General features: G+C 39.5%; 1 protein-coding gene across 2 annotated transcripts in view; it reads right to left on the reverse strand.

Annotated features, from left to right (window-relative positions):
• The window catches only part of LOC143754769 (exportin-5-like), a 91,522-nt gene that overhangs the window by 34,104 nt on the left and 37,910 nt on the right, over positions 1 to 19,508 (reverse strand). For both annotated transcript variants that reach the window (XM_077247063.1, XM_077247062.1), the window contains 12 exons: positions 19,468 to 19,497; positions 19,274 to 19,367; positions 19,113 to 19,184; positions 18,876 to 19,001; positions 18,696 to 18,786; positions 15,847 to 15,975; positions 6,389 to 6,462; positions 6,148 to 6,303; positions 4,146 to 4,187; positions 3,974 to 4,063; positions 3,547 to 3,746; positions 3,341 to 3,440 (listed from right to left, as the gene is read on the reverse strand). In XM_077247063.1, the coding sequence (XP_077103178.1) occupies positions 3,341 to 3,440; positions 3,547 to 3,746; positions 3,974 to 4,063; positions 4,146 to 4,187; positions 6,148 to 6,303; positions 6,389 to 6,462; positions 15,847 to 15,975; positions 18,696 to 18,786; positions 18,876 to 19,001; positions 19,113 to 19,184; positions 19,274 to 19,367; positions 19,468 to 19,497 (1,204 nt within the window). The remainder of the gene's footprint in view (positions 1 to 3,340; positions 3,441 to 3,546; positions 3,747 to 3,973; positions 4,064 to 4,145; positions 4,188 to 6,147; positions 6,304 to 6,388; positions 6,463 to 15,846; positions 15,976 to 18,695; positions 18,787 to 18,875; positions 19,002 to 19,112; positions 19,185 to 19,273; positions 19,368 to 19,467; positions 19,498 to 19,508) is intronic.

Genomic DNA, 19,508 nt, shown 5'->3' on the forward strand with positions numbered 1-19,508 from the left:
ACACATGTAACTTATTTACCAACAGTTTAAGTTCACTTAAAGGGGACCTATTATGCAAAATTCAATTTTAACATGGTGTTTGAACATAAATGTGTTGTCAGTGTGTAAACAACCACCTATAACAACACATAATATGTAACAACACATAATAATGGTAAAAATCCACCCTTTCCTCTTTTTTTAATCCTCAGTGTCTCAGAACAAGCTGTTTGCAGATTCTAGCCTGTGAAGTCGAAAATGCTTAAGCCCCGCCCATGACTGCTGACGGACTACAGTGAGCTGGACACAGTCAGCCATGTTTATCTCCTCCCTGAGAATTTAACAGCAGCATTCAGTTAAGAAATGTTTTCTTATTAAATCTACTAAAGTAATTCAATCGAGAGCAGTGAGTGATTTTCTGTTTTTCTTTTGTTTGATTCCTATAAAGAGCATATAGCAGTAGGTACTGTATATTATGCGGCTTCCAGTTTAATACACAGATCTAATATACACGTGATCTCTTTATATGCTGACGACGTTCACAGACATAACAGACTGTGTATGTGAACTTTGTGTTTTCTTACATAATCTTGTGTGTATTTCACAGTTTAAGCGTGATAGGATGTGAAAGAGAAATTAGTTTAATGCTCACGGATGCGCCGTCTGACATCCAGCTCTCTCTATGCATGCTTCGGATGTGTGCTCAGAAAACCATATATCAGAAGTTTAGACTGATATGGCTTTAAAAAGCATGCAGATAATACACTTTCATGATGATAAATAACTGCAATGTCACATGAGCGTGACCACGAATGTGATAATTAAAACCAAACTGATTTTTTAGTTCTTGCCAGAGACTAGTATTCCAAGGCAAGATCTGCAAAGGCTCCGTCCTCTTCTGGAAAAACTTGAATTTGTTTGTATTTTTGATACTTGAGTTTACTCTTTAAAAGAAACAACTTAAACTAAAAAAAGATTTTCACAAAAATTGGCTCACATCATCTTCAGACTATGTTGACAAAAAGTTATTAAAAGCTTTATGATAAACCGAACCATTCTAAACCCAAAAGCGCAAACGAATTTGATGAAGAGCATGCCAAAATGGATGCGAGGCCATTTCTCTGTAACGCTTTAGCGCATTACGACGAGCCACGACGGCTACATGCAGCATTTCGTTATAGTGCCACCAACTAATTTTCAAAAAATTGAAAAATTGCAATTTTTTCCTAACTTCTGAACAGTTTGCCCAACACTCTTGATTCATTGCAGTATAACGAGTCCAATGATATACGAGTTCTCATATAAGCCAGTTTGAATTTTGTCTGAAATGCAGAATTTTATGAACAGATTAACGTATTGTTAAAAAAAAAAAAAATTAAAATCTGTATGTCTAATTTTTTTACCTTCTGGGTAAAATTTATAATGAAAATTAAAAAACTCTTTTGATTAATTTAGCCTATTTTAACGATTCCTTGAGTCATACATGCACAATGATACCAATAATGCTGTAATGATGCAATAATTCACCAAAAATCGGCTCAGATCTTCTTCAGACCATGCTGACAAAAAGATATCAAAAGCTTTTTCATTAACCAAACCGTTCTTGAATAACACATCAACAAAGTTGATGGCATGGTGCCAAGGTGATTCTGAGGATGTAACTCTGCAACACTTGTGCATATTGACACCAAACTTTTTTTGTCATTGTCTCCTGACACTGACCATATAAATGAGCATTCATTTGGTAACAGCGTCACCTATTGGTCAAAAGTGATAAGCAATTTGTTCATTTTACAAGTGACTGTATTTATGAATTTTCAGCCATTTTGACTAAAATAATATAGACATTTTTTGATCACTCATTGCTCTGAAGCTCCCAGACATGTTTGCAGGACTTCTTTGTGCCCATTCTTTTGAGCTGCTTGCAGATATATTTATTAATATAATTTTATTGTGATTATTATGAAATACTTTTAAGAAAATAAGAAAAATATTACAATAATATTATACTATAAAAAAATAAAAAGAGTAATAAAATCAATCATATTTTACTCCGAAATTACAATACTAATTTTTATGTCTTGTTCTTCATTATCAAACGGTAAACCGTCAAGCTTTCATTTTGATGTGTTCCTGGCAAATAAATAAATGCCCTGCCAGTTTCAGAGTAAAGGCACTGTATGTTCATTTACAGGTCCTTCTCAAAAAATTAGCATATTGTGATAAAGTTCATTATTTTGGATAATGTAATGATAAAATTTAAACTTTCATATATTTTAGATTCATCGCACACCAACTGAAATATTTTGGGTCTTTTATTGTTTTAATACTGATGATTTTGGCATACAGCTCATGAAAACCCAAAATTCCTATCTCAAAAAATTAGCATATCATGAAAGGGTCTCTAAACGAGCTATTAACCTAATCATCTGAATCAACTAATTAACTCTAAACACCTGCAAAAGATTCCTGAGGCTTTTAAAAACTCCCAGCCTGTTTCATTACTCAAAACCGCAATCATGGGTAAGACTGCCGACCTGACTGCTGTCCAGAAGGCCATCATTGACACCCTCAAGCAAGAGGGTAAGACACAGAAATACATTTCTGAACAAATAGGCTGTTCCCAGAGTGCTGTATCAAGGCACCTCAGTGGGAAGTCTGTGGGAAGGAAAAAGTGTGGCAAAAAACACTGCACAACGAGAAGAGGTGACCGGACCCTGAGGAAGATTTTGGAGAAGGACCGATTCCAGACCTTGGGGGACCTGCGGAAGCAGTGGACTGAGTCTGGAGTAGAAACATCCAGAGCCATCGTGCACAGGCGTGTGCAGGAAATGGGCTACAGGTGCCGCATTCCCCAGGTCAAGCCACTTTTGAACCAGAAACAGTGGCAGAAGCGCCTGACCTGGGCTACAGAGAAGCAGCAATGGACTTCAGGCATTTTGGCATTTCCTTCTCCCCAGTCTTCCTCCAGACTCTGGCACCTTGATTTCCGAATGACATGCAAAATTTGCTTTCATCCGCAAAAAGTAATTTGGACCACTGAGCAACAGTCCAGTGCTGCTTCTCTGTCGCCCAGGTCAGGCGCTTCTGCCACTGTTTCTGGTTCAAAAGTGGCTTGACCTGGGGAATGCGGCACCTGTAGCCCATTTCCTGCACACGCCTGTACATGCTGTACATGCTCACGGCGTCTCATTCACAGTAAATGAACCAAGCTGCTCTGAGACGTGCGTTTCACTCTGAATCTGATAGCACATATATTTAATTAATTAAACTGAAGCCTAAGCAATATGATAATCACACTAAGCCATATAGCGATAATCATTTTATTTCAATATATCATGCATCCCTAGGGCACACCTACCCGTGACCTGTTGATTCCCATCTGGTCCTCTGTGTCAGGGTCACTGATCACCTGATCAGCACCAACATATGCCAAGAAGGCAGCAGGATCCCGTAACACGCTACACAACACAGAAATAAAAGAAGGATCACATATCATTAATTAATTTCAACATCTGTTTAATAAACTCAGTAAAGGCCAGTCTGGGTAACAGCATCCCTTCATACCTCCTCATCTCCTCTGACAGCCACTGGGCAGTAACAGGTGCCATGAGTTCCTCCAGGAAGGCTTTCTGCTTGTTATAGTCTTTAAACTGATTGCTGATCAGTATGAGGGCTTCCATAAGAGCACACTTCTCTATCGGTGTCAGCAGCATTTCATTTGAGAACAACCTCTTCACATGCTCATACATCATATCAAAGCATGGCTGCAATGCATGAAAAATAATCTATTATCATTAGAGTTTATATCAAAAGAGAATGCTAATATATCACATAATTTCTTAAGGCTGATATCAAATCCATTATCAAACTGAAAAGTATCTATTTTGAAATCCTTTTCCAGCACTAAAACGAGCAGAACAAAGCATAACAATTAAATAGCATGTTTTGCATTGTGGAGAACTATTTTTTGTACCTGCATGCTTTAACATACCAGAATAAAGTCAGAATAACCTTGACACATCCTAATGATGGAAGAACAGGCATGTCTTCTGACGTTCTTTACAGCTCGCGTTCGAGGTGCCTGAACACATCCACTGAACGTCAACAAGATTGTTTGATTAGAGAATGATATGCAGATATGTTTACAAGTATGGGGACCTTACCTTGCATTCATCAACCCATTCAAACGTGAAGGCAGTAAATATCTTAGAAGGGAAAAAAGATATGTTGGTAGGTCTTTAACAAATCTATAATGCACTAAATAAAACATACACAGGCTATTAATACAAAAAAAAACAATAGGTAAACAATATGTAAATGCATGATATAAGACCTTTTATAAATACAACAGCAGAAAGAGGACAAAAAATAATGGGAGAAGGGGAGAGAATACAGGGGTTAGAAAACATTGTTAACCAGATTCAAAATCAAATACAACTGATTGATTGATTCTAGATCATAAGCCGTATATAACTGCACCACAGGCAAGATGGATGACATTTTTCGCAGAATAGATACATGATACCAGCTGCGCTTTCTCGCTCTCCCATCTCTCCGACAGCGAGTTACACACAAACCCGCCTCCCCTCACTCACTCGTTTCATTTACTCCGGATGAATATTGTTGGTGTAACAGGGCTTGAATTTCAGTGTGGGATTGTGCAAATTGCGCATAATTGTACTCTTTCCCGCAAATTTTGTGCTCACACCGAAGTGCGCGAACATAAAGCCGCTACTCTGTGCTAAATTGAGTTATTTTTTGCTGCTTATCGCACTTAAACAGTCAAATACACATAACATAATGTCAAAATAATGGTCTCATCGAGTATTCACATAAACACAGTCAGTTATGTGTTAAATAAACGTAAACAGTTGAGAAAGAAAATGCATGTGTAACAGTATGAGAGGGTGCATTAGCTCTTAAAGTGACAGCAGTCTAATATACCTGCTGCCAAATTATGAGATCATTTTAAAAATATCTAAAAGCCCATGTCAGCCATCCTAAAACCAAAATTAGTTTGGTTTGGCTATATGAGGAGTTAGATGGTGTTTTAGTGTGTGCAAAGCACTTTGCTTTCATCTCGTAGCATGGCATACCAGACTCACATCAAGATGTTAGGTCTGGGAACTCTCCATTTGCATGCCTCAATCCGAGGGGCGGGATAAACGGTTGTCTTTCAAATACCCTCTGCACACAATGGGATAAGCAGTACAACCAACCAGAGCAACGAAGAAGGTGACATAGTCAGAGCGACGGAGTCAAAGTCAGAGCAAAGCCGTTCTTTGTTCTTGTTTCAAAGAAAAGTTTAACTTCAAAACCTCCAGAGTCGCAGCCGAATCAAAAGACCGCTGTTCGCCAGCTGCAGCAGCCATTCTTTGTTTTCAAGTAGCAGTGAACCGTCGCAACTCTGTCGTCATTATGTTAAGCCCGCCCGTCGACTCTATACACGATCTGATTTGGCCTGACCACTTTTTGTTTTTTCCAGCTTGAAAGTCAACGGAGAGTTGCTAGACCACACTGGCTGCAAAATAATTTTTGCTGCCGCTAGGGTGCGTATAGATTTCTAGGCTAGTCATCTCGGGCACGAAAATTGTTTATACCTAAAGGTGAACCGCTTTTCACCTTGTTAGTTTTTAGATTTGCTTATACTTTCGGCATTTCAAATCTATAAAGGTGCGATCACATTAGCAAAATTATTTAATACATTAGCAAAAGCCCATTGTCAATAGCTTAGAGCAGGGGTTCCCAACCCTGTCCTGGGACCCCCCCGCCATAACTGCGCGTTTTCTTGGTCTCCCTAATCAAACACACCTGATGACACTCATCAGCTCATTAACCCTTGTGATTATGAGCTAATGAGTTGACTCAGGAGTGTTTGATTAGGGAGATAAAGAAAATGCGCAGTGTTGGGGGGGCGCTAGGACAGGGTTGGGAACCACTGGCTTAGAGATGTATAAGGCATTCTCACACAGAAGCTCAAACCAAGCAGCTTCCTGTTGGTCAGTGTGGTGAATTCACGTGATCAACTTGAACATGAAAAAAATTTGCATTTGTAACTTTTTCCCTCTTACGCAAAACTTGGAATGCAAAATTTTGCAATGCAACAGTAAATATGACCAACCTTTAATGCTTTACAATTTTGAAACAGCAGATTATATCCCTCACCTTATAGATTACTTGAGGCAGGAAGTGAGGTTGGTGTTTGACGAAGGGAAAGAGAGTGGATATGATGGTAAGAACACAGGACAGAATGAGAGGATCTCTTGTCTCATAGTTTACAACCATCTGCAGCAGCTCCATGCCCTCATCTATGGGAAGTTTCTAAAGGAGTGGAAAAAAGTCTCAATGACACGATTCGCTTTAAATCCCTCACTGCTGCACCATTAAAGAAATTGGATGGTCTTGCCTCTTTTTCGAGGATTTTGAAGAGCTTTCCAAATACACTTTCAGCGAAGAAAGTCATGGCATCCCACTGAACCGCTGAAAGAGACAGAGCAGAACAAAGAAACTTCTATATCTTAGCGTCAACAGACAACAAGACACAAATGAAGGCATGTTAAAGGAACGTTCTAACGTAAAACACAAGTACCAGCGATTACCATCAATCGATTGTCTATGGTAACCAACATTGGTGGAGCTTAATTTGTATAATGGTGTTTCAGTTGTGAACATCAGTGTTTTAAGGCCACGTCCACACGAAGCCAGAGCTTTCCCTATCCGATCTTGTTTTTCCTCGTTCTAAAATAATATTCCGTAAACACGGCGCCGTCTCAGGGAATATCTGCGTACACACGAAACCACTGAAACCGATGTAGTATACATGCCAGACCAGTATGAGGCGCTGTATTTCTGACACATATACACTAAAAACAGAGAAGACTTGCGCATAAACCTTGCGCGCTGTATACAATAAAATTAAGAAGAGTAGCTTCTTTTTTTCTTTCTTTTTAACCAAGAACTTTATTGAACAATATGAAAAACCATAAATGGCCTGGTACAAAATAGGAATGAGTCACGATATTCGATTAGTTAGCAGACACATAAAGCTTGCCACAAAGAACCGGCAAATAGCCTAATCATTATGAATTCTAATTATTATTAACATTCTAATTATTTATTAATATACTAGTGTTTTCTGTGACGATGCTGACTCGCCACCTTCGCAGTATTGTGAAGGTGCCTATAGAGATAAATGCACACTTCATATGGATTATAAGAGAGTTGTATGTTTCTTTTCGTTTTGAATTTTTTTGTTTAAAAGTAGACATTTCAAGCTTAGATATATTTCTGAGTTTCTGTTCATTTATGAGACAAGCTCCAGTTCACGTGCAATGCAAGTTATATCGCGTCGGCGCCACCGTGTCCTGATGGCTATTGTTTGCTATATTTGCTTCTTATTTATTAAATCCAGGCAATTGGTTGATGAAACATTGATTAAAATTAAGATACAATTTATACCAAACGAAATTCACTTTAAAGACTTTATATGAAACAAAACTTAATGAAGTGTCTCGATATTATGCATTTTATGATTAGGCTACTCACGCTGTTCACTTTTCATATAATCAACATATATGAAATGGAAAAAATAACATTATTTAAACATAAATATGAAACTAACTTTTCTTTAATGGCTAGTACAACATGTAGGCCTACAGTACAGAGAAATTTAATGTCGGAGCGAACGCCGTGTTACCGGTGAGCATGAGGGGCAGAGGTGCGTTTTTTGAATAATATATCAAATAATTCCCAGCGATCGTCGAATATTTTTGCTTGAAATGCCCATCCCTACAAAATACGAAATGTCTTAATCAGACAAAATAGCCTACAAGCATCATAGCATAAGAAAGAAATATAAACAAATAAAGAAGTTAAATAAAGAAATAAAATAAAAATACATTAAAGTAGGCCTAAATAATAAATAAATAAAAGAGGCTCAGTAGCTTCTGAAGCATGAACTCAAGCAAGTAGTCGCAGTTGTTGTTGCTGTTTTATTTAAGATTTAGACCAGGGGTGTCAAACTTACGGCCCGCGGGCCGGAACCGGCACGCCAGGGGGCTCAGTCCGGCCCGGGGGATAAATCTGCAATATAAAAAAAACAAAAAAAAACTGAGCTTCAGTAAGCGGTCTGTAAGTGGCGTTTGGTTCTATCGTTTTACCCGCGTTTATGGTGGCCCTGGCACCTTCATCAGCGAAATGTCTTTGTCAAAAAAGAGAAAAGTGGACACAGAGTGTCGGATTTTTCAAGAAAAATGGACCTCGTCCTATATGTTCACGGAGGTGAATAGGAAACCCGTGTGCCTAGTGTGCATGCAGCAAGTTTCGGTGCTTAAGGAATATAATATTCGGCGCCACTATGAAACTCAGCATGGCGAAAAATACAACAGCTTGCACGGAGAACTGAGAAGACAGAAGGTATATGAAATGTTGGTGAGTCTGAGGAAACAGCAATCTGTTTTCACCCGGAGCCGAGAGGCCAGTGATGCGGCCGTGAAAGCCAGCTACCTAATTGCTAGCAAAATTGCATTAGCATCAAAGCCGTACTGTGAGGGGGAGTTCGTCAAAACTTGCATGCTGAAGGCTGCTGAAATTGTGTGTCCTGAGAAGCGACAAGCTTTTGCCAATATTAGCTTGACGAGAAATACCGTGGCAGACAGGATTTTGGAACTATCGGCAGATTTGGACAGCCAACTGAAACGCCAAGTGGAGTCATTTCTGGCATTTTCTGTTGCAATTGATGAAAGTACTGATATTACGGATGTCGCTCAACTGGCCATATTCATTCGTGGAGTTGACGAGACTTTGACTGTCACTGAGGAGTTTCTTGAGTTGGTTCCTATGCACGACACCACAACAGCTGAGGACATTTTCCGCTCCGTCGTTGGAGCGCTGGACAGAGTCGGGGCGGACTGGTCCCGCGCCGTAAGCCTGGCTACAGATGGTGCGCCGTCAATGATAGGGAAAAAGGCAGGTGCTGCGACAAAGTTCAGAGAGAAAGTACAAGCCGCAAATGGAGGGGGGGATTTTTGGACATTTCATTGCATTTTGCATCAGGAGGCATTATGCTGCAAGTCGTTAAAAATGGATCACGTCATGGAGGTGGTTGTCCGAACTGTTAATTTCATCCGAGCCAGAGGTCTCAATCATCGTCAGTTTGACAGCCTTCTCAGTGACAGTAACATTACCCATGGTCTGCCATACCACACTGAAGTAAGATGGTTAAGCAGAGGTGCTGTGCTGAAGCGCTTCTTTGATCTACGTGGGGAAATCGGACATTTCATGGAGGAAAAAGGTAAACCTGTTAAGGAATTACAGTGCCCACTATGGCTGCAGGACCTTGCATTTATGGTTGATATTACAGAGCACTTGAATAATCTGAACAAAATGTTGCAAGGACGCAAAAAAATTTTAACACAGTATTATGACAGCATACGTGCATTCAAGTTAAAGCTCACGTTATGGGAGACGCAGATGGCAAGCGGTGACCCTGCTCATTTCCCCTGTCTAAGAGATGTGTGCGCAGCAAGCGTTAACCCTGACATGAGACAGTACAAAGACAAGATTTCAGGATTGCTGAGGGAGTTTGAGAAACGATTTCAGGTCTTTAGCGAACTTGAGACAGAATTCGCAGTTTTCTGCTCACCATTCACAGTCAGAGCTTCTGATGTGCCCGTTGACATGCAACTTGAAATAATTGATTTGCAGTGTAATGTAGAATTGAAGGACAAATTTGCCTCTGTGGGCTTGGACACATTTTATCAGTATCTCCTGCCAGACTATCCTAAATTAACAGCACTGGCTGCAAAAATGTTGTGCATGTTTGGGACTACCTACCTGTGTGAGCAAGTTTTCTCAGTAATGAACATTAATAAAACGAAGCTGCGCTCAAAGCTCACACATAAGCACTTAAATGAGATTCTAAAATTGGCTGCTACTCAGGACATAATGCCTGATATTGATGCACTTGTGCAGGCTAAAAGATGCCAAGTTTCAGGGGCAAATACAGAGCAAGACTAAATCCTATGGAATGCTGCAAATAAACAGCTGTGAGCCTGTGAAATTAATATTTGCTGTAGTAATTTCTGTGAAAGTCAGTGCTATTTAGCAACAGATTTACTACAAAAGAGTTTTGTAGAGTAAAATATGATTTCTTATGCATACCATATGTATGTGAGTTTTTTTATAACATTTTATGCATTAACAAGGAAGGGGACACATTTACTTGATCAATTTTCTGTTTAAAACAGCTGCCATTTAAGATTTTAAGTGTGTGGAGTCAATTCATGTGTTCAGAATTGCTTCCCAAAATTGGAAAATGGATTTAAAATAATTTCTATATTTTGATCTGTTTGATTTATTTTATGTTAAAGGGGGGGTGAAATGCTCAGTTTCACTCAATCTCCTGTTAATCTTGAGTACCTATAGAGTAGTATTGCATCCTTCATATCTCCAAAAAGTCTTTAGTTTTATTATATTTATAAAAGAAAGATAGGCTGTACCGAGTCTTTCCGGAAAAACCCGAGCGGGTGGAGGCGTACCGTGTGGGCGGAGCTAAATAATCACGACACGAGCGCGCGAAGCTTTTGCGTTGAGAGCGTCTGGAAGCTGTGAGTGACATCCGAAAATAAACCATGGCTAACAATCAGATTCAGCCATACATTTTTGATCCAGAATCAGATCCCGAGGCTGAGATTGAAGACGACCAGCAGCAGCAGCAACGACTACAGCAGGACGTCTCTATGTGGTGTGTAGGCCTACTGGAACGGTATAACTTATAACTTAAACAATATAAGGGCTCGTTCATACAGAACGCGTTTTTGCTCACAAAAACGTGAGATGGGCAGTGAAATGGGTGAAAAACATAAGGTCTCGAGCGTTTTTTTAAAAATAGAAATGATTTGAACTTGAGCGCAGTGTTTTTAGAACACCATGTCATGCGCGAGTTTTACAACATTTGTGTGTTGTAAACAGACAGACTGGTTTATGAGGACATGATTTATTTTTACAATAAACAAACTGACACCTACAGTGGCCAGCTAAACAAATGTATTTAAACACACACCATACATCGCATGCTCCATAGATACATTAACTGTATGTGATCATGTTGTTTACTTTGTGCTTACACGCCGATAGTTGACAACTCACAGACATTTGAAGCAGTTTTACTCACCGCCTGCGGTTCCAACGCACGACCGTGAACCTTTATCGTTGGGACTGCTCCATCTTTGAGTATTAGGCGATCTGCAAATCCGACGTTGAACTGGGCCTTGTTTATAAAACTATTACTGTCGAAATGAAGGGAACAAACAAAAACACTTGCACAACTCCGTTGCTGCTCTGGAAAAACAAAATCCATCCACAGGTCCCTTAACGCTGGGTTCTTTGGAAATTTGTGCAATGTTGTCTTGCCCTGGCAACCAAAAACACACTTTTTTGGTGCCATTTTTTTAATTGCAGCGCAGCCGAGCCCAGCGCTCTGATGGGCATAGGCGTACTCTCGCACGCACTAGGCTACAGATGCGCGCGCGCCCTTCCGGGAGAAGTGCCCTTAAGACCCGTATAAGGAAATTCCGGCGACTCTGACGTCACACAGGCCCGTATTCGAAAAAAACTTTCCGAAACTTGTGACAAACCGGAAGGAGTATTTTTGGAACAGAATTACTCCATCAAACTTACAACTTCATTTTTGAAACTTTGTCCATGTTTAGCATGGGAATCCAACTCTTTAACAGTGTGAAAAACTCACTAAGCATGAAACAGCATTTCACCCCCCCTTTAACATGCAGGACAGTGTTTTTAAGTTCCACAAAAGTGTGACTAAATGTTTTGCGACATTGTACAATCACTGTGATCAGTTTTTATGCATAATGCACTTTAATAAATGTTAAACTGAGTAATAGTGTTGTTGAAATTGCACATACTTTTCTTAAAAACTCTTAGGTTGTTCATAATATATTTTGTAGAAGGACAATTAATTTAATATAAAGATTTTTATAATTTACTTCTTCTTTGCACCAAAAAAGAGGACTTATTGTTAGTTCAATGTAATTTTGCTATGAGTCTGGTCTGGCCCCCTTGAGATCAGATTAAACTGTATGCGGCCCCCAGACCAAAATGAGTTTGACACCCCTGATTTAGACCCTACTGATTTAGCGCGTCTGACTAGTCGACACGTGGGGTGATGACATCATCGTTTCACAAAATATACGGATTGGCCGTACACACGAAGACGCAAGGGTGTCGTTTTCAAATTTATCCACCCTGGGACCCGGTTTCAAAAAATAAGGGTTTCAGTTCCCAAAACGCCGGAATCCGTCTGGACGAAACGCCGATCCGATAAAAAATGTGTACGTATACAGCTAAACGCGTCTCCGTGTGGACAGGGCCTAAGTCTATGAATTAAATGAATGAACATGGACATTTGTAAACAAATGAGGCGCCTCCTCATGAATGATAATCTATTCATTTCAGAATGTGAATCAAACTCTCATTCCATAAGGAATCAAAGCGTGGTGACATAGGTACATTGATCAGCCAAAACATTAAAACCAATATGCAGCCAAAACAGCTCTGATGTGTTAAGGCATGAACTCCACAAGACATCTGAGTGTGTCCTGTGATATCTGGACCAAGATATTAGGAGCGGATGCTTTAAAGGTGACCTATTATGCCCATTTTCACATGATGTAATATAAATCTCTGATGCCCTCAGAATGTGTCTGTGTAGTTTCAGCTCAAAATACCACCCAGATTTTTTATTATAGCTTGTCAAAGTTGCCCCTTTTTGGGTGTGAGGAAAAACGCTCTGTTTTTATGTGTGTCCCTTTAAATGCAAATGAGTTGCTACTCCTTGCCTCCGTTCAGAAGACGGCCGATCCTTTACACGAGCTTCGGATACTGGAACAACATAACGAATTTCTCTCAGGCAAAATGTCAATAATACCCAGTAGCGGAGTGCAGCCTTGCAAGTTTGAACCGGAGTCAGACACAGATGGACAGACTTAGGAGACTGTTAATGGACGTTTCTGAATGGTTAGTGGATACATTTATGTAACTTAGTTGTTGTGGTGTTACGTTTATTCATCTCATCAACTAGCCTGTACCGTCATGTTAATCTATAAACTGTTGTATAGGTGCTCGTGTGGGAACTATATTACAATGCCCACAGAGTCAGAAAATGTATGCTGCATGGAGATAGAGCAGGTATCGTTTTGTTTACGGTTATAATGTTAAACTGCTGCTTCTCGGGATCTAGTGCACATCGTCACCACTCGTGGGCGGGGTTTCCCTACTCTTAGTAGGAGTAGGGGGAAGTTTGAAACAGCTTGTTCTGAGAGATTGATAATGATATATGGGGATTGGAAAACAAGTATTGGGTGGATTATTACCCTTATATGCTGGTTGTTTACACACACACACACATCTGTGTTCAAACACCTTATAAAAGTGAAATTTGCATAATAGGTTCCCTTTAAGTCCTGCAAGTTGCGAAGTGGGGCCTCAATGGATCGGCTTGTTTGACCAGTTCTGACGCTCCCCTCGTGCATCAATGAGCCATGACCCTGATGCCAGTTCACCGGTTGTCCTTTGTTGCATCAATTTTGATAGATACCAACCACTGAATACTGTGGAAAATCCATTATGCCTGCTACAGACTGTGCGATTTTGGCAATCCTGTAAGATCATTACAAATGACACTGTACGAAGTGGATATAATAAACTTGTGTACGACTTGTACTGCAGACTGTACGATGATGACACCCATTGAATCATAGGCAAGACGCAATACGACGCAAGTTTGTATAGAATAATAAAACGTCATCAGCATGTGCCATTGGTAAACAAAGATCGCAGATTTAGCAAGATGAATCTCACTTTGGCAATTGTGGCTTGTATTTCCCGCTTACAGCACGTGAAATACAAGAAGTTACTGTTCACTTGCTGCCTAATACTGTATATCCTACCATTTGAGACGTGCCATTGTAACAATATAATCAATGTTATTCACTTCTCCTGTGATTTTAATGTTGTGGCTGATCAGTGTATGTACATAGCATAATCCACAATTTATAAATTTGACCACATAGTGGAATTGTGTAGGACAAGGCAAGGGTGTTGGTCAAAGTAAGAGTTCAAATTTGCATAGCTTACTGGATAAAAAAAGACCGATCACTCTGATAAAGCAGAAGCTTACATATTTGTGATGCACTCTTTGACAATTTGTTCAAAAGGACACAATTTTTTTTTATAACTTGTATGATGGTCTCACAAACCAAAAATTTCAAAAATTGTTCATGAAATGTTTTTCTGCTCTACGGTAATTGTTTGGAGAAATTTTAAATAACATTTGGAACCTGGCATATCCTGAGGTTAAATGATTACACTCACCTAAAGGATTATTAGGAAAACCCGTTCAATTTCTCATTATTGCAATTATCTAATCAACCAATCATATGGCAGTTGCTTCAATGCATTTAGGGGTGTGGTCCTTGTCAAGACACTCTCCTGAACTCCAAACTGAATGTCAGAATGGGAAAGAAAGGTGATTTAAGCAATTTTGAGCGTGGCATGGTTGTTGGTGCCAGACGGCCGGTCTGAGTATTTCACAATCTGCTCAGTTACTGGGATTTTCACGCACAACCATTTCTTTGTTTACAAAGTTAGGAATTTACAAAGAATGGTGTGAAAAGGGAAAAACAGCCAGTATGCGGCAGTCCTGTGGGCGAAAATGCCTTGATGCTAGAGGTCAGAGGAGAATGGGCCGACTGATTCAAGCTGATAGAAGAGCAACTTTGACTGAAATAACTACTCGTTACAACCGAGGTATGCAGCAAAGCATTTGTGAAGCCACAACCTTGAGGCGGATGGGCTACAACAGCAGAAGACCCCACCGGGTACCACTCATCTCCACTACAAATAGGAAAAAGAGGCTACAATTTGCAAGAGCTCACCAAAATTGGACAGTTGAAGACTGGAAAAATGTTGCCTGGTCTGATGAGTCTCGATTTTCTGTTGAGACATTCAGATGGTAGAGTCAGAATTTGGCGTAAACAGAATGAGAACATGGATCCATCATGCCTTGTTACCACTGTGCAGGCTGGTGGTGATGGTGTAATGGTGTGGCGGATGTTTTCTTGGCACACTTTAGGCCCCTTAGTGCCAATTGGGCATCATTTAAATGCTACGGCCTACCTGAGCATTGTTTCTGACCATGTCCATCCCTTTATGGCCACCATGTACCCATTCTCTGATGGATACTTCCAGCAGGATAATGCACCATGTCACAAAGCTCGAATCATTTCAAATTGGTTTCTTGAACATGACAATGAGTTCACTGTACTAAAATGGCCCCCACAGTCACCAGATCTCAACCCAATAGAGCATCTTTGGGATGTGGTGGAATGGGAGCTTCGTGGCCTGGATGTGCATCCCACAAATCTCCATCAACTGCAAGATGCTATCCTATCAATATGGGCCAACATTTCTAAAGAATGCTTTCAGCACCTTGTTGAATCAATGCCACGTAGAATTAAGGCAGTTTTGAAGGCGAAAGGGGGTCAAACACAGTATTAGTATGGTGTTCCTAATAATCCTTTAGGTGAGTGTATAGCTGTGTATCTGAAAAACAGGACTAATTCTTGTCCGAATTCTAATTCTCTCATTATGTAATCTTTGCATTAAAATAATGTTTCTAATGCAATGAACCAGGGCTCTGAACGGGTTATGAAGAATATGTGTCACTAGCATAGTTGTGACAAAAATAAAACTGAAAGCAGCAGCACATTTACAAAAACAGCACAAATTTTTGGTAGATGAAAAAGTACCTACTCTACCATAAGACAGTGTAGTAACAATACTCACGTGTTGTATTCCCAGTATCTCTAGGTGTGTTGATCTGATACTGTGCCCACTCCCTTGCAATTTGAAAGGCCTCAAATGGGACAATTTTACAAGCCAGACGAACTGCTTCCCCCTGATGAGCCCTGAAAGCTGTTTAACAAATATTGTAGGGGTAAACCAAACTGTATAAGGGGTAAAAGGGGTAAACCAAACCGTTGCACATTTTAATAGAAAGAATATCAATAATCTTTAAAAAGACAATAATTTAGGTTGTATTCATTTTCTTTGTGATCATTTTGAGATATAAAACATTTTATTTCTGCCATAACTATGTAGCACCTCTACATATTTATATTTAATTTATGTCCGTGTGTTATGTAAGAATGGAAATTGTATTAAGGTTATCAAGTTGTACATCTTGATTACTAATACTATGAAGTTCTTTTGACTCCATTTCCTATAATGCTGTGCTGGACTCTGGACGCTGTATTATTTCAGGTTTTTGTTTCTTACTGTCTGGTGATTTTCTTCATGAATGACGATTTCACATGCATATGAAATTGGGGGTAGGAACCAATGTGTGGTGTGTTGTTTTTCCCAGGAACTTTTCCAATTGACGAATCTCTAGCTTACCAGGTGGATATCCTTGTTTGCAGCAAATGCCTCGCTGGCAGGATTCACTTATGTCCTTTTGGAGTGTTTCGTGACTGATTGGACTTTTTGATACAATGCAGCACAAAGAACTGGGATACATTTGTCTGGGACTAACTAAATTCACGGTAAGAGATATACGATTCATCTGTAAGTGCAAAGACTATGTGGACTACTATAAGTTACGACAAGGTGGACTTTGCTCATGTGTTTGATTAATGTTATGTAAATTCTGGGTGTTTGTAAAATACACATCTTTTTGCATTGGGAAATGAGATGACTGAACAATTTGTATCTTTACTGATGTAACATTGCTAATATTGAGAGTGTTACAACTTTACACATCACACAGGGCATACACTGGTTGGTGTTGGATTTTTTTTTCCTTTTGTTATTCATTTTCCGAACGGTTATTAATTTTCCTAATCACATCAAATTCAATCACATCATAATCATCATCCGCATACAAGTCCATGTTCTCTTCTGTCCTCTACAGTCAGTGAATGGGCAGAACCTGTTGGTACCATCAGAAGGTACAAAATTAATAACTGGAACCTCTCACACACTGTGGTGTGGTGAAACCCTGTGGTGAAACCATAGACTGTAAAAAAACCCTGTGGTGAAACAAGCGACGGATTGATCTGACTGCACTGACACTATTCGATGAGAACTGAGCTGCAAGATGACTTCACTGTTTTCTGCAGAGCTGCTTTAGAGCTGAATTGAACTTATTTAAAGCTGCCGTCGGCAAATTTTTTTTTGATCATATTCAGTGAAATCGACACTATAATCCGACAGAACAACATAAAGTGGTTTTAGAAAAAAAAACGAGCTTCTAACTCCACCTGGAGCGTTTTATTTTTTTTGCAAAAATCCACCGCTCCCTGATCATCGGGTCCAATCAGCACAGGGGGGTGTGAGATCTGACTGTCAATCACAGGTCGTACACATTCCACCCCTCGCACACGTTACAATCACATGCACACGCCTGAAGTTCGCGCAGTAAGGAAGAGCGATGGCGGAAAAGATTCCAATTCCTCGGTTAACCTCAAGAGCTAGGAGGTCAAAAACAACACAGGAGAAGTGAACACCTGCTGAAAAGAAAGAAGTAAAGAAAGAAAGTGCGTAAATAAACCAGGATCAACATCGGATCGGCATTTGAAAGGTGGAGAGATTTACGTGATTTAATTGGGTTCAAGCTGGATGCAGAGCTTGCAACATTTCTTCTCGACAGGTTGCCCAAATGTGTTGGTATGGATAGCTAACGTTAGCACTTGTTGGGCAGGTTTGTTAGCTTTGTTTGCACTGAAATCCGTGTGAACGTAACGTTAGATGGATAAACATGTCCAGATGAAGGGATAAAGTTCGGCTTTTTGGAAGAATCAATGCTTTCTTACAAGAGTAAGAACAGTAGTAAAGCTACTGTTATTGTATGTGCTATCTGACTAGCTCCAAATACTCCATGGTGTTGATGGATGCTGATGAGACGGGCGCGTTCACAGAAAATCTGTTTCACACGCACTGACGAGCACGAACTCGGTGGGATGGTATTCGTTGATAGTGGGGGAGGGACATGAGAGTTGTAAACATTCAAAATTTTGCCTAAGTCCACTCAATCTGCCAGACTTGCCGACTGCAGCTTTAATAATTGATGATCTTTACAATGAAACTGAATCAACATTAAACTCATTTCAGCTGAACAATGACACTTTTTTTTCTTCTTTTTAGAGTTGCTTTACAGCCGAATTGAGCAATGTTTCCATCATTAAATCATTATTTTCCTGCTGATCACTGTAAAGCTGATTTGAAACCATCTGTATTGGATAAAGAGCTATACAAATAAAGGTGACTCGACTTGATTATGCAACTTTTAGATCACGGATATGGACTGCTGGGTTGATAATATCGTGTGCATTTGATTGTAAAGGATTTGGAAAATTATTATCAGATAATTACAGGATTGTACATGTTTAGTTTCTGCTCAATACAAGAATAAAACAATGTTTTGTTAAAACATTAAATTTAAAATAAGCAATGTTGTCAGTAACTGGGTTTCTGTGTTGTCACTTTGTCATCAACTAAATACTAAGATACTTGCTGTTAATCAACATGAATTACTCTGCAATGCATAGATTTACTCTTAAAAGGGTGCTTAACCTTTAAAACTGATGTGATAACATTATGCTATACTAACTAGTTACTAACCAATAATAACTCACAATTAAAGCAGCAGTTGAAATCTTCATCACTATCAAAGTCCAGTCTGGAGAATTCACAAGCTGGACTATCATTCTTGGAGGGAAATCCAGTCTGTAAAAGGCAAACAGAGCAATTAAGGATGATTAAGTATTATAGCATTTACTCAAAACTGCTCTGTGTCTGGGAAACACAGCACTTACCCTCACAAGATTGATCCTTGCTGATCTTAAATATTTTATGGTCATTGGGCGAATTACAGGATCCTTCGATATAATTTCATGTCGGAAAAAGTTTCCCCAGGTCGTTTGCGTGGACGACCTCAGAAACTGTTTAGAGTAATATATAAATACATGATTAAATATGGAATGCAAGATTTAGTAAAAAAATCTTAAAGGTTGACCAATGAGTTTCACTGAGTAGCTATAATGCAGTTCAACCTGGCTGGGATGAGTAGTGAAGGCAAGAAGAGCTTCCATGTATTTATTCAGGTTAACAGGAACTCTAAAACACTAAAGAAAAACAAAAATATTCTGCATTTGTCATAAGAATAAAAAAGAATAAATGATACACAACAGTGATGCTCATGCGATCACCTCACCACTAGAGAGCAGATTTGGCTGCCAAGGGCACAGAGAACCTGACACAGCCTCTTCAAAAAAGTGTATCTTCTTTCCACGACGACACCCGATGATCTGAATTGGACGATGGACAGTTTTGGTTAAAATAACAGAATTGAACTCATTTGTTTTAAACTAAGCTTGAGTAGGTCTCAATAGAAAAATGTTAACTCACTGGTTACACAGAGCTGCACCATCTGCCAACCTTTAACAAAA

Source organism: Siphateles boraxobius, unplaced genomic scaffold, assembly GCF_051911475.1.
Source record: "Siphateles boraxobius isolate OS27281-9 unplaced genomic scaffold, OSU_SipBor_1 104, whole genome shotgun sequence".
Taxonomy (NCBI): Eukaryota; Metazoa; Chordata; class Actinopteri; order Cypriniformes; family Leuciscidae; genus Siphateles; species Siphateles boraxobius.